Source organism: Buteo buteo, chromosome 10, assembly GCF_964188355.1.
Source record: "Buteo buteo chromosome 10, bButBut1.hap1.1, whole genome shotgun sequence".
Classification (NCBI taxonomy): Eukaryota; Metazoa; Chordata; class Aves; order Accipitriformes; family Accipitridae; genus Buteo; species Buteo buteo.
Window position 1 is genome coordinate 5,190,674 of NC_134180.1, and position 15,217 is coordinate 5,205,890.

Genomic DNA, 15,217 nt, shown 5'->3' on the forward strand with positions numbered 1-15,217 from the left:
GATGGGCCCTTTGGGGGAATTCTGTTTCAGCTATGTTTTCCAGACTTAATGCTGGTTGTTGAAGAGATTAAAAATCAGCTTGTGCACCAATGACCAGATTTTAAAAAATACTGCCCTGACACCTATTTCCCTGTCAATCCTGAACAAAGGCAGTGGAAGCAATTTCAAAATACTGGGAGTCCCTGCCAGGAGGCTTGATAAAGCAAAAAACAGTAAGAGAGAGCAGCCCCTGCTTAAGTGATCTGGCTTCAGCATTATCTTTTTGTATAGGAGCTGCCTTATACCGGCGACTAAAGGAGTATCTCATGACTGAGGAGCAGCTAAAGGAAAATGGTTACCCAATGCCTCACCCGGAGAAGCCTGGCCGCGCTGTCCTCTTCACTGCAGAGGAGAAGAAAACGATTGACTGTAAGCTCTGCTAGCTCTCATTCTGCAAGGTTTGCTAGATGCATTACAACTGGAGACACCTGTCCTGCTTGCAACTGGTCTTTTTGCATAAAGATGTTCTTGGTCTCAGTATGGAGCCATTTGCTCCTGGTGTGATGCGTCTCCTTGGCTGTGACCTCTGTCTCTGCAGGCCAGCCGGTTGCAGAGGAGAGGCGTGTGGCTGCAGAAGTCTGCTGCCTTTCTAGAGGACTAGTTTTTTCAGTTTGCGTGTCACAAGAATGTTGTTTTTGACACAAGGTTTATAGTTTGTGGCATGGGGGGCTGTGAGGCTGAGTGAGGTTTCTAATTGCTGCCAAAGAATATGAATTGGTCAGGTTGCCTCCCTGGACAAGCTGCCTTTGGCCACCCTCTGTGAGGGCACATGTTTTGCACTTGCTTACTCAGTGCAGGCTTTGACTCCCAAGTTCGTTGCACTAACTTGGAGGCTGCCTGCAGCTGTTGCAAGGGAAATGATTGGAGAGAGGCTCCTGTTCAGCATCTGACGAAGCTCTGCTCTTGCAGGGGAAGGATATTTTTTTGTGTGTCCCTGCATATGAACTGTTGTTACAGTGGGATATGGACTGACATTGGGCCAGGCTGGTTTTGCAGTGGGTCATGCCTTGCTGGTTTGGATTGCAGTTTTCTGCTTGATCTCTTGACAGCGCTGGGCCAAGTAGTCCCCAAAAGCCCTTTTTGCAATGGGACAAAATAATCCCCCAGGTTTCCTCAGTATAGGATGGGGTCCTCCTCTGTCTGAATTTTCTGAACTCCTGTAGCAGGATTAATGCTTCTCAAACACTGATTAGAGCAGGCTGTGGTGCAGCAGGGATAAAACACATACTTAGGATATATTTTAAGGTGCCTTGCCACAGTCCTCTGAGCATCTCTTTGGAGAGACCTTGCTAAAGTGTGTTAAGTGCTCATCCATGTTAACACCTTGTGTCTACATTTGTCCTGTGGTTGCTGAAGCAACCTGTACGAAAGCTCTCTTGCATTAACGCTGTCAAGTACTGTATTTGTTAGAGCCCTTTTCTCCAGTTAACCAGCCAGCTTCTTTATATGATTCTGAGATCATGTTCCTGGTTCTGTACTTTGCTGCAGATGTTGCAGGATCTTTGAATTTGTTCTTATTTAACTAAAGCTATTGCTGGTCTGTTAATGCTGTGACCATGGTCAGTGGACAAAAATGGTCTAGACTGGTGTTATGCGGAGCTTAAATGCTTACACTAGAACTCAGGGAATTGCATGGAGATCAGAAGCATGACAGTCAACTCCTTTACTGTGGCTTTTTTCATCTCCCTTCTCTGAATTGTGGGCAGTACAAGCACAGATGACAGGAGGGAGAAGTCTGTAACTGCCCCCTCGGTGGGCCAGGCTGTGCTGTAAGTCTTCCCATTTTTAGATGCTGGAGAATCCTTACAGAAAAGCTGTACCCAGGAAGAACTCGAATGTCATTTGGAAGTGACAAGGCACAGATCCCCTGGAAACCAGGCTTCATTACCTCTGATGTCCAAAGAATGACTTATTTATCCTGTTTCTTAAAATAACTGTGTTAGAGTACAGCATAATTTGCTGTGGATGGGGAAACAATGCAGCAAATGTTGATGTGAACTGTGTTTAAGCTGATGTTGCGCACCAAAAACATTAGGGAATCTTATGTTTGCCTCTGAGAAGTGTTTGGGAGGCAAATGCTACAGGACTGCATTTTCAGAGGGATTGCTGTGTCTTTTATGGGAGTTTGAAACAACATTTGGAATCCTTTTTAACAGGAAAAGTTGTTTCACCAGTGTTTGGGGCTTGAGTGATGCTGATTTACTTGTGCTTTGGCCAAGTTTAACAGCTGAAGGATTTCTAGTGACCTGACTTTTGCTTCTCCTCTTAAAGCCTCCTGCAGGATTTGTTGTCGCTGTGGCACTGAGTACATGGTCTCAGCCTCTGGAAACTGCATTCGCAAAGAGGAGTGTGTCCATCACTGGGGAAGGCTACGCAAGCAGAGAGGTATATCTCTTCAAAGAGGGCTTAGTCACATGCTAGCTGTGCTCTAACTTCGAACACGGAGTCTGCCTTGGGTTTCAGTTGCTGTGGAACGTTTTGTGACTTTTGGGGCTTGTCACGTTCACAGGTTGTGACAGTTCCTAGTTTCGTCACTGGGTGGCCCTGCTGCTGCTGAAATAGCCTGGCAAAGAGCTGCTGGGAAGTAGTGGGACAGTCCTGAAAGTGTGACCCTGGGGCTGGAGCAGAGGTTGTTGATCTTTCAGTTTAAAAAAAGTAAAAGAAAAAACAAACCTTCATGTGCCTCTTGAAAAAAATCAGTCTTTTTAGGAGGCTGACTTGGGAGCAGTAGATGCCTGTCACTGCCCAGGAGAGTTTACTCGTCTTTGCTGAATTCATTTGCAGCAAGACACTAACCTAGTTTGAGCTCTGCTGTGGTTTTCCAGCAGAGCATCCGGGTGGCTTCTGGAGTTTGTCTGGCTGAGTGTGAAAGACTTAAACTCTTTAGATTGCTGCATGTGAATCCATACTTATTTTCCCCCTTTGTTTGACACATTATTGTTGCTGTACTCATCCAGGGTATCTCTGCATGTAAGAGCTAAAGTTTAGGTCTCCTGTTAACAGGACTCTTCTCTTTGACTCTTATCTCTTGCTCTTTCAGTGCCAGGTGGATGGGAAACTCATTACAGCTGCTGCTCAGGAGCTGTGGGTTCACCAGGCTGCCAGGTTGCTAAAGTAAGTTATTAAACAACACCTTTTTATTGTCAATGACATTTGTCCTCTGCTTACTGTGGTGATGGCTGTGTAACTGTTGCTTAAGCCTCTAGAAGAATGGTGGCTTCCCTTAAGGGGGACAAAACAAGTACTTCTGAAATATCTTTTGCTATGCAAAGGCGGGAAGATTCAGTGTTTGGCAGGAAGGAGGAGACTCAGCTGTCTGGATTGAGGTGGTTTCATTTGTTCTAAGCAAATGCCAGTGAATTAAGCTGCCCAGCAAAAGCTCACATACAGACTTCTTTAGGGGAGCGATGAGGAAGTGAGAAATAAGGGATTTCCTTTCAAAGAGCAGTCTCAGGGCCTTGACAACAGTGTCCCAAAACCTTTTTCCCATTTTTTGCTTTCCCAGATGCCTGTGCTAAGGTAACTTTCTGCTGTAGGCCACATCTTTTCTTAGTTTTCTGTTTACTGCACGCCCTTTGTTGTATTAAGGGGTGGAAGCTTCCCAAAGAGCCTGTTGTGACTCATAACTATTACTTCTCTTGAGGAGGGACAGGGGGAAAGGATCCCAGCACTAGAAAGCAGAATGAAAAACCTGCACAAGAATGGAGTTTTGGCCCTTTGATAGAGCTGAACACTGTTTGGGATACCTTTGCACAGGTGCCTTTTTTTTTCTTTTTTTCTTTTTCTTTTTTTCCTTTTTTCTTTTTTTTTTTTCCCCCTTTAGGCAACAGGAGAGTTGGCTTCCCAGCCTGGCATCACTGGTCCTCTCAAAACATTGGCAGAAGGGAGCAATCCATCTTTTGCCTCTCCCTCAGGTCTCTGGGGATGCTCCTCGTCACTGTTTCAGTGGCATTTTTATATTTGGCAGCTGCCACGCAGGGGAGAGGAGCATGATGCAGAACCAAGTGAGAGGGGATCTAAAAGGGTCACGTCTGGTGGAAGAGGCTCCTAGAGTGTATCTGTTATAAAGCATCTTCTTGTGCCACTATTTGAAAGACCTCAAGCGATACAGGGCTAGCAAGGCTGGCTGTAGGTTCTGGAGAGGTGTGTGCCCTTATTGTTCTGGCCAAAAACTAGAGCTAGGAAGTGAATTCTGGGGCAAAATTCAAGGCTTGTTAAAATAGGAAGAATTGTCTGTATGGGCATCCTAAAAGCCTGCCCTGCACAGTCTGAAGCATGGATGGGATCAGGCAGGCTGCTACTTCTCCTATTTCTTTTTCATGTGAAATTAGGATCTCTCTTTAATCAGTGTTCCAAAAAAACATCCAGCAGGGAAGTCAGGAGAAATTGATGGGACTATAAAAACGTGACTTCTCCGCATGTTTTTACGTGGCTGTTGTAGACCATAAAACCTCATGGCCTTTTAAGAAACATACAATCTCTCTAATAGTCTCTTACTCAATGAAGCATGCCGCCAATGCTGCAGGGCTCAGGCATCCTTTTGCATCTGCCTCCTAGTTGTTGTGCTGCTACAGATCACTGTGTGTTCTGGTTTTCTTGGTTTTTTTTTCATCCAAATGAGCGAGTTTCACAGCATCCTTTGGTAGATTTAAGGTTGGAGTCCACAGCCTGCTCAGAATGAGAGTATGCAATGAGATACTGGGATGTTTGGGCTACTGGGGAGCATAGTATCCTTCAGCTTTGAAGGAGGGCACTGAAAACAGCAAATATTTCTAATAAGAAACTGTTCTAACTAACTAGATCCGTAGCTGGTTAGAAAAGCACGTCTGTGTCTTTTTTCCTTCCAAATACATTTGGGATATGCCTGTCTGGATTATGCTGCAGTTAGCCAGTGTGGCAGGAGATGGCAGGATGGAGCTGTGCTCATACCTACTGCTCCCCAGGAGCAGAGGAGTTTGGAGCTGCTGTTCTTTGTGACAACTGAGTCTGCTTCTTTCTCTGGTCTGAAAAACAGAAGCAACTTTTCTGCCCTCCTCTCAGCAAGGAAGAATTGGACAGTTGCAGAACATGAACTAGTCTAGAAAGACACGGAATTTTTTTTTCTTTCCTTCACTGCCCAGTTATGTTGTATTACAGAGGGTGGGAAGGGATCAAGCTGCAAGGGAGAGAAACGTTTACTATCTGTTGGCCTGGTAATCTGCCCTATCCATTTCTTCAGCAAAACGGTCAGGTTCACGGGCATAGATGCAGAATGGACAAGTGTGGCCTCTTGCTCCTGGGAAGCAACGGACCATGTGGCCTTTGAACAGTGCTGGCTTTGGATACAGGGAGAGATTGGATTCAGTGTTGGCTCAGCTGCCTCATTAACTTCAAATGATGTAGTTCTCTGTACTCTGGCTGCACCTGCAGTAATAACCTGTGCAGGAAAATATGCAGATCCTTGCTTTGGTTATCCCTCTGCCTACAGGTTTCAGCTTTACAAGTGCCTCAGTTCCTCATCTCTCCAGCCTTTCTATCCTGACACAAACAAGTACATTCTGATTCCTTGTAGGGTGAGATCTGTGAGAAGCACAATGAAGAAGGCTGTACACAGGCTGCTGAGATTGTGTGCAAATACATTGAGATTTAGGGATAGACAAAACTTAAACAAAACAAAAAAAACCCACTGGAGAATAAGGGAGAGAGAGCATCACCTCTGGGTGTGGTGCAGCAGTTTAATTTGACCTAAAATCATGTTAGTGGGCAAAAGGGCTGTCACAACCTCTGCCTTGCCCTCGATTATGTGTTCCTGCTTCCCCACTGGTGCGGTGGTACAGATAACCAGATCAGTGCAATCATCCAGTTTAAAACTCCCCCCTCTGAAGAAGGCTTTCAGGCTGACCAAGTAGGGTGGGATCTGTGGCTGCGGAGGAGAGGAGAGTGGGAGTGCCTGTTGCAACAGCAGCTTAGTCTTGCATTGGCTTAAGCTACTTGTGAAATCCCTCCCTGAGTTTTCCTGCTAGCTCAGGGAGTTCTTCTGTGCTGGATCTTGTTGACCCTAGAGCTTTAGCTAGGGATAGTGAAGAGTGGTTGGAAATACTCTCTATTTATTGCCTCAAGTAGCTCCCATTTGTCTGCGAGCTGTGTGGTTTTGGAATACGGTGGCTTTTGTTTGTATGCACACATTGACATTTTCTGGTATTTCATTACACCAGTTTCTCATGCTGCCTATGGGCTATGATACATCTGATGCTAATGCTCAAACAGGGATGTCTGGGATTAGAATCCTGCACCTGGGCATGTCTTGGCTGCAAGCTAAACCAGGAACCAGCAGCTGGAGTTAGGTCAGTGTAAGACCTCAGTGTGACCCTTTCTGAGTAGTTGTGCTCTGAATTGAAAGTTGAAAGCTACTTGTCCCTAGTAGATGTGAGCTGTCAATATGATGCCACTAGCCCTGATCTGGCTTTGGAATCAGGGTTGCATATGGCTATGTTTCCTGTTGTGGTGAACTTCTTTGACTGGTAGGCAAAACTTGTTCTTCATTAACCTTTAGAAATGATTAAAAAAAAAAAAATCTTCTTGTTTAAGTCGATGTTGTCGTGAAGTGGACTTTTTGGATTCTTGTTCCTACCATCAACAATTGTCCCTTTTTTTTTTTCTTTTCTTTTTCCTTTTCCTTTAAGCAACATGTCCATGATGGGCGAAAGGAGAGCCTTGATGGCTTTGTGAAGACTTTTGAGAAGTTGCCTACGACTGATGGCTACCCTGGAATCTATGCATTAGACTGCGAAATGGTGGGTCCCTAATGATAGAGGCAATACACAAGCAAAATAAAGCTTTTTGGGGAAGGCCGAGGGTGTGATACAAGTGGCTGAAGGAAAGGTCTGCTTCCTTACCATCTTTCCTTTCTGCTGTGGACTCATATTGGTCCTGTACATTTAAATTAGCTCTTCCTAATTAGTTCTAGCAATGTGTGTTTCATTTAGGGACTGTATGCACCCTTGAAAAGCTGTAGCTAGCTGGCTGATATTGAGCAGTATTTGCTGGCTGGCCTTGCTACACTAGATGTGCTGCATTTGGGGAGCTGCAGCACTTTGGTGAATGGCTCCATTGATACCATGCTGCGGTTGGCATGCACTTGTCTTCATGTCTGCTCTGTTGCTTGCAGTGCTACACCAAGCAAGGACTGGAGCTGACAAGAGTGACTGTGATCAACTCTGACCTGAAAGTGGTATACGACACCTTTGTCAAACCGGACACCAAGGTGGTGGACTATAACACCAGGTAAGGACGGTCTTCCTTGGATCAGAGGTCTGTGCTTAGAATCAGGAGCTTAGGGGGAATGGCTGGGAGCACTTGTTGAAACTCCACTGACCGCCACTTCCTAATGGCTGAGATGCTTTGGGCCTTGAGGTGTCCTTTAGTGAAGGAAGCCCTCCTCTTGCTCTGCAGATTCTCAGGTGTGACAGAAGAGGACCTGGAGAACACTAGTATCACCCTGCGGGATGTCCAAGCCGTCCTACTGAACATGTTCAGTGCAGATACCATATTGATAGGGCACAGCTTGGAAAGTGACTTATTTGCACTAAAGGTAACTTGCATGTCTTGTGTTTACATCTCCCTCTGGTTCTTTCCCACCCCTGGTGTGTGTTATATGTCTCCTTTAAATTTAGGAACTGTTTATTTCCAAGAACCAGGAGGAACACAGTAGATTTGTCTCTGAGCCAGTGGGAAGCTGTCTGTGGTGGAAGAGCAAGGGAGTGGGTCATGTGTGTCACTCGTGTCACCCCAGCTTTTAGTGACTGGTGCTGCCCAGGGTGACAGACCTCTCTAGAGGTGACTGGGGAGGGTGAATAGAGCAGGACTGGTTGGAAGGACTGATCTTGAATCATTTGCCTTTCACCCCTACCATATAGTCAAGAATCCTCCATTGGTGTCAGCATGCTTTGACTGGCTTGAAGATGTGCTCAGCCAGGGTCAGGGCATGAACAGGGGAGGCTCCGGAGTCCCCTGTGCCCTCTGGATGCCCACAGTAACTATTTTAGAAACAGGACAAGCCTCTTTGTTGTCTCTGCCACTTGAGATAATTCTCATGGTTCCTCTTCTAATGTTAAAAAGTCTGTTTTCTTTGAGTGAGGTTCTCTGCCTGGTTTGCTGTCATTTGTGGTGTTACTTTGATCAAGCTATTTTGACCTTTTATCTGTCTTGTTTCCTGCCTGGCCCTCCTCAGTCTACCCTGCACATCTCTCAGCCATCTCTGCTGTCCTGCGAGGGAGGGCTGTCTTCTCCCCTTGCACTCTGAAGATAGATCCCCAGGGGCTTGTCCAGGGTCACCAAGAAAGCGTGCGGCAGGCAGGAGCTCAGTCTTTAGTCTATGCTCACAAGCCAGAACTTCCTCCAGCCATTTTTTATCATGCAGCTTCTTTGATGAAGAAGCTGTGGCTGCCAACTCATGGTGATGGTTTGGAAGCAGGAGGTTTTAATGCCTGCAAAGCACTTTACCTCTCCATGGCACCCTTTATCCCAGCCTCTCGGAGAGTTCATCATCATCATAAAAAAATTATTTACAGTTTTATCAGCACAAGATGACTGCGTTGGCCTCTTAGAGGCATGATTTTCTCTTAGCATCGCAGACACTGCCAAGAGAACGAACCCGAGAGCAATATAGCAGAGCGTGACAGGCAGTGGCATGTCAAGTCGTAATGTCTGAAGGCTGTGGCAGTAAAGTTGACATCTCGCTAATGGCCATGGCAAGCTCCAAATGGTGATAGCATTTCAATTTTTATTTAAAGCTATATTATCCTGTTTCCTCAGTCTTCCTGATCTACATAAGCAATTATCATTGTGCCTGGGTGGGTGCCAAACTTGACTGCAGTCTAGGAGAGATTATCCATAATGTTGGCAGTTTTATACTCCAAAGAGCGTAGCAGGTTGTTTCTGTTAAACTGCAGCTGTTCTCAGGCATTTACAGAGCTGGGCTATGAAACTATTAATGACGAAGTTACGGATTGTCACGCAACATTAGCTGGTGCCTAGGAAGAGTCGAGGCAGATGAGGAGACTGGATTATCAGGGTCCTGTCTGAGTCATCCTGTGTCGAGACTTGCAGAGCCGTCTTTTGGTCAGGCATACAGGTTTTTTTCTTAGACCTTGCGTTTTACTCTTGTACTCAAGATGTGGGCTGCCTTCATCCACGTTCCTTTAGCTTTTACTGAACACGTATTCTTGGCAAAAGAGGATTAATCTTGTCTTAGCCTGAGATTAAGAAATTAGTGTTTAAAAAAAAGCCAGTTTACCCTATGTTTATGGACTCTGTCAGATGTGGCCTTTTGGTCCTCCATAGGGGCCCTTGTTGCAGGGTAGTAGCATGTTGACCTGTTCAGCATCCTCAGTTCCTTCAGCACGATGATACTTCATACCTAGATGACAGCAAACCTCTTGCCTCTCATGTGTGCCCAGGCACTTTGACCCAGACATGGGACCAGGCCAGGGCCTCCCTCCCATCCACTGTGTAGCTCCTTATGCCCGGAAGTACAAGATCTCCTTGCCCTATTTCATCCTTGCTAAGCCAGTGCTGGTTAAAAACTTCCTGTTGACTCACTGCTGACGGACTGGAAGTTTTCAGGTTGGTTTGCACCTTGAGGGTTAGGCCTTTTCTGCAGAAGCAGTGTGATGTATAATGGGTTAGGTACAGTTTTGACTTGCACATCTTTCTCAAGTTGTGGACAGAAGTGGGAAGCAGTTGAAAGGCTGTTACAAGCTTTGTGGGGTCAACTGGTTCCTCGGCTTAGTTTTTCATTGTGAAAGACACTCTGAGGTATGCCAGCTTCTTCAGGCTGGGGTATTAAGGATTGACCTGTCCTGTTGTTTGAGTTATTTGAACTGAATCAGCCTTGAATTTCTGCTACCTTGAATGTGCAGTTAGGCAGGACTTCAAGGGCAGGTATGTTGGCTGGCAGAGCACTGGGAAGCCTGTGTGCATGCACGCTTCAAGGGGGAGTCATCTTTGATTCAGCCAGAGCCTCTTGCAAGACTGGTTGGGTTGGAGCTTGGCGACAGCATTACATTGAGCCTGAGAGGCTGACCGGAAGATTGCTTTAGCATGGTTAATCCTAAGGAGTGTCCGTCCCTGTGGGAGAGGGAAAATAAGCATGTTTCTTTCCTGCTCCCTCCCTCCAGCTTATCCATGGCACAGTGGTGGATACTGCGATTGTCTTTCCCCACCGGCTGGGTTTGCCTTACAAACGGGCTCTCCGGACGCTGATGGCAGACTACCTCAAGCGCATCATCCAGGACAATGGTGAGACCAAGGAGGAGCTGAAAGTGAGGGTCTCGTGTCCTGTCCCACCTGGGTGTGGGCTCCTTGGACCTGCCTTCCTCTGCTCTCCCCAAGCCCCATCATCCTCTTTCTCCTAATCTTTTTTTTTCCTGCATAGCATCTGGCAGTAGCTGTGAATGGGCCAGCATATGAAGTCTCTGCCACACAGTTTCAGTTTGAACCCTGTTCTGAGGGCCAGCAGCTCTTGCTTCTTCCCTTTCTGTGCTAAGTGGGGACCAGAGAAGTGGTGTGAGAAGGCCAGACATAGCTCTGTCAAGGCCATGTCATAATATCATAGAATGGTTTGGGTTGGAAGGGACTTTAAAGATCATCTAGTTCCAAACCGCTTGCCATGGGCAGGGACACCTTCCGCTAAATCAGGCTGCTCAAAGCCCCATACAGCCTGGCCTCATGTCATGCCCTTCCTTCCCTCCCTGGCAAACTGAGATTGACCTTTCTGTTTGAAGCATGGCATGTTCCTTTCCATCTTCCTTGAGCACATTGTAAACATACTGCTGGGGAAATTGAGGTGCCTCTGACCAGCTACTCTATAGCCTGGGGGCCTACAGACTAGCAGGACTTCAGCCCTTAATTTAAACAAGGGAATGGTGTCAGCAAAAGATGTGTTTAGCAGAAATTCTTCTACTTTAAATCCATCACTGTGGTTCACGGTGATCACAGATGCACCTGTGGTTGCTGTGGCAGAGGGCAGTGAGCAGCTGGGCCAGCAGTGTCAGGCAGGACCTGGTCTCAGGAAGCCTTCCTCTGTGCTTTATGCTGTGAGCAGGCAGCCCCTGTGCAGCAGAGAGACTGCCTGGGCCGAGGTGGTAACTGCCATCCTTGTCTTTCTGTCCCCAGTGGAAGGGCACGACTCCAGTGAGGATGCCAGAGCTTGCATGGAGCTGATGGTCTGGAAGATCAAAGAAGATGCTAAAGTGAAACGATGACTTGCGCTTTCTCTCTCTCCTGTTCCTCTTCCACCTCTTTGAAGCAGTGCAATAAATGCTCAGAGTAACACTGTCCACCTGTACGCAGCAGCATGCTACCCCAGACTCCCCGTGCACTCGCAGGTATCTATGGGACTTAAGGACTGCTGCTGGCGCAGCTGAATGGCACCAGCTCACTGCTTGCAGGTCCCTGTGTCCAGATAGTGGCTCTCAGATCCTCTTTACTCCACCTGAGGGATACTTTGTGGTACAACAATTGCCTTGTAGGCATGGCAAGGTGGTTTTGAGTAGCAAGACCAGAGAGAACTTCTTGGTTCCTAGGAGAAGCTTTTAGAGGTAGGTTGGATATGTGCAGAAGGATCTTTCTGGTTCAGTTAAAGGTAGATCTTTTCCTTTTTTTTTTTTTTTTTTTTTTTTTTTCTTCAAATGTAACTTAAATTGCCTCTGTTCTCCAAAGCTGGTAGATTCCCACAGTGTTTGGAGATGGGGGGAAATCGAAGAAAGTTGTGCAGGAAGCTGTAAAGTGAGTGGATTGCTGGTGTGGCAAGCAGGGGGTGGTGAGAGCCGAGGATCAAGCCATCTGGGAGGAGATCCTAGTGCAGTCCCACTGTGGAGGAGAAAGCCGGAGCTGCAAGAGAGGGAGGCTGTCTCTGAGAGTGTGTGGTGGGAGCAGCAGGTCGGAGAGGAATGAGATGGGGTCAGGGGAATTACTGCCTGCTGCGACCCAGGCGATCTCTTCAGTGAGGGCTGGCATCCTGGTTCTGCAATCGCTGCAAAAGGGGGAAACCACAAGTGTCAGACCTTGCCCAGACCTCAGGGAGCCATGTGTGTAGTAGCGAGGCAAGGGACAGTAGGGCTGGGACAAACTGAGCTCCCAGAGCCAAGCAGCAACTTGCAGCCTTCCAGGGAAGGAGCTGTGTTAGGGAGGACAGTGGTAAGAGCAGGCATTGTGTCTTTGTGGGTTAGGACAAGCTGTCCTTCCCCTGACCCTGACCTTCCAGCATGTCTCCAGCGAGCTTGTATGTAGGGATCAAGGTTTTTGGGGTGACCTAGGTGCAGCTAAGATTGCACCTAAGGGTGGCCCCTAACAGTCTGCAGGACTCCCCACCAGGCTGTCCCTGATAGCAGGGACTTGATGCAGGCAAGAGCAAAAGCAATAGGTAAAAATTATTCTTTTAAACTAGTTTACATGTTGGGTGTTTTGAAGAAGAGCAAAAGACCCAGTTATTGTCTGTCTGGCCCCTGGACAAAAGCAACTGTTGAGAGCGTGTCTCTGTCACGCTTGCGGCAACTGGGGCAGCAGCACAGGCAGACTGGACAGCTCTAGTGGTCTCTCTCCGCCCAGGCTCCGTTGCTGTTGGAGGAAAAACAGAGCTGATCAGAATGGTCCGTGATAGATGAGGTCTTTTAGCTGAGCTCTTGGCAGCAGCTTAGCCCCATTATTAGAGCAGCGATCGCCTCGCCCCTCCCAGGCGGGACTGGCATTGCTTCCCAGCAGTAGCTGGTATGGTGCTGGCCCCCATGTCCTTGGCACGGGCTGGCTGTGTTGCTCTGGTGGCAGTGGGGCAGGGGAGCTGCTGGGTTTTGGTTCTTGTCAGAGGTGGGTCCTCCTTTTTGTACCCCCGCTGGCGGTGCTGGGCTCAGAGTTTGGGGACGTGCTGTGTGTCACCCGGCACATCCCACTGACCTGTCCCACCTCTGTGCCCAGCACGGTGGTGGGGAGCAGCACAGGGCTGGGCTGTGTGCCGTGGGCAGGGATGTCCTGCTCAGGCCCCTCTGTGTGGGCCAGAGGGTGCTGGTACTGCTGTCCTCAGAGGCAAGGATGTGGCTTCCAGTGCCTGACCTCTGCCAGGCTCTCATGAAGCCACCAGAAGTGGGGACCATAAAGGCCCCTGTTATTGCTGAGCCCCTCTGTGTGTCCTCTGGCAGGCAGTGGCACGGGCTGCCAGCTTGTTCATTACCCCAGACTTCAGGTTGTGCAGCTCCCTGCCACTCCCTCAGCACTCCATAGGGCACGTCACATCCAGCTCTCCTTGCAGCCCACCTTTGCCAAGCGTTGCAGCCACCTCCTTCCCTGCCATGGGGCTTTCTTGTGAAGCAGCCTTGGGACACCTTGTCTTGTCCCCCTCTCCCATCGCCTGCAGGGAATGATGCTGTTCCCACCCAGGCTGTGGGAGAGACAGAAAGTTCAGTGCTTCCTAACCAGGGAGGAAAGTTTGTTCCCGCTTCTGCCTCTTTCCCTTGTTTATTCCCCCGTTTATCTTCACACCCGGCTGCAGTGACAGAGTGTACCTGGAGCAGCCCACCGATCTACCATGCAGCCATGTTAGATTTCAAAGCTGGCTCTTGCCTCAAGGTTCCTCCATTACTGGACAGGCAGTCCCAGCTCCCTGGCCCTCTCTTGCAGCAGCTGTCTTCCCTGGAAAAGCTGGCACATTTCTAACGTGGACCTGGTGTGCTGGTGTCCTGCTTGGGGAGCTGGTTGCTTGGCTTGATCCCACCGCCTGGGCTTGGGGAAGGCAGAAATTGCTGCAAGGGTGCATTCCTCCAGGTGCGAGTCCTGCCAGGCCAGGGGACCTCAGTCATTTCCCCTTCCTTTCCCCACGGTTCAGCTGGGACCCCCTAAAATGAGGCTTTTGGAGTGGGGTGTGTGTGTGGAGGGGAGGTTGCCTGTCTCGTGGGATGTTAGTGGGAAAGCGGACCACTTCTACCCATACTGTCGGTGTGGGTCAGAGCAAGTGTCGGACCCACAGGCTGCCATCGCCTCCACCCCCGGGCACCATAACACTGTAAATCCAGAGGTTTGTGGTTGGTAAGAGGTTTTTGGGTTGTACATAACTATTGTAACCTGTAACTTTTTGTAATTGTTTTTAATAAAAGAGTGTTGACTAGATGCGCGCTCCTGAGTCTGGGTCTGCTCTGCCTGTGTCCAGATTGGGGAGGATGGGTGCTGGAGCCATCCTGGAGGTGGGCAGGCTTCCCTGGAGCATCCCTTCAACTTGCAGCCACTGTTATTTCCTCCATGTCCTCACAAAGTGGCTCTGCAGCAGAGCCCAGCCTTCCCCCAGCACTTGTTACCGGCTTTCCAGCTCTCAATAGTCCGTGCCTCTCTGCGGCATGTCAGCCTTCTGGGGGTGAGCTGAGGAGCTGGAGAAGAGGGGGTGAAACTGGTGCCACTCGGCTGCTGCAAAAGTCCAGCCCAACCCCCTGGGACTGCAAGACGAGGTGATGCCCGTGGTGCCTGGGGTGGCACGGGCTGTATCCTTGCTCTGTGCAAACCTTCTCGCCCCCCATGCAGTGTCCTGAGCCATGGGGCTGCAGTGGGGCAGGTCCTGGCTCCTCTCGCCTCCATCCCGGAGCAGGAGCGAAAGTCCAGGAGCGCCAGCGCTTGCCTGGGCATCCTCCCAGCGCCTGACCAGGGTCCCCAGGAGAGCCCGTATCAATCTCACAAATGGGGCAGGAATTAAAGTGCCAAGCGAAGGAGCTGATTCAGCACAGAGGAAGAGGTGAAGGTAAAAAGTTCAAATAAAAAAATAATAGGCTATTAGATGACCTCACTGGCAATGTGTTTTATTTAACGTGCTGGTGATGGCTTGGTGATGGCAGCGGTTACTCAAGATGCTATAAAAGTCACGGCTGACCTGTGTTCTCAGCCACCTTTATGGGCCTTTGAGGTGCTGGGTGTGCTGAGCTGCAGTGTTAACCTCCTGGGGTGCCATCCCTTTCCCTATGGGATGGTTGGCTCCTCTCCTACAACATCCCCCTCTTGCAGGTCACCCGCTGTGAGGCAGGCAGGGTTTTTAGGGTTGCAAGAGCCCCGGTCCCAGGTGAGCACCACTCACCCAGCATCGGGTGTGCAGATGGACACATGGATGGACAGGCGGACACCGGTGCTGCAGGTGTGTGGTTAATATCTGTCTCGGAGACCCTCATTT

At 48.8% G+C, this 15,217-nt stretch overlaps 1 protein-coding gene across 7 annotated transcripts in view; it reads left to right on the forward strand.

Annotated features, from left to right (window-relative positions):
- The window catches only part of REXO1 (RNA exonuclease 1 homolog), a 42,258-nt gene extending 28,083 nt beyond the window's left edge, over positions 1–14,175 (forward strand). For 4 of the 7 annotated variants that reach the window (XM_075038178.1, XM_075038180.1, XM_075038182.1 and 1 more), the window contains exons 9-16: positions 271–408; positions 2,311–2,424; positions 3,080–3,153; positions 6,702–6,812; positions 7,187–7,302; positions 7,471–7,609; positions 10,197–10,317; positions 11,194–14,175. In XM_075038178.1, coding sequence (XP_074894279.1) covers positions 271–408; positions 2,311–2,424; positions 3,080–3,153; positions 6,702–6,812; positions 7,187–7,302; positions 7,471–7,609; positions 10,197–10,317; positions 11,194–11,282 — 902 coding nt within the window. In that variant the 3' untranslated portion in view covers positions 11,283–14,175. Of the gene's footprint in view, positions 1–270; positions 409–2,310; positions 2,425–3,079; positions 3,154–3,682; positions 3,796–6,701; positions 6,813–7,186; positions 7,303–7,470; positions 7,610–10,196; positions 10,318–11,193 lie in introns of those variants that run through there. The other 3 variants (XM_075038181.1, XM_075038183.1, XM_075038184.1) reach the window with 3 other exon arrangements.
- Positions 14,176–15,217: the final 1,042 nt, after the last annotated feature.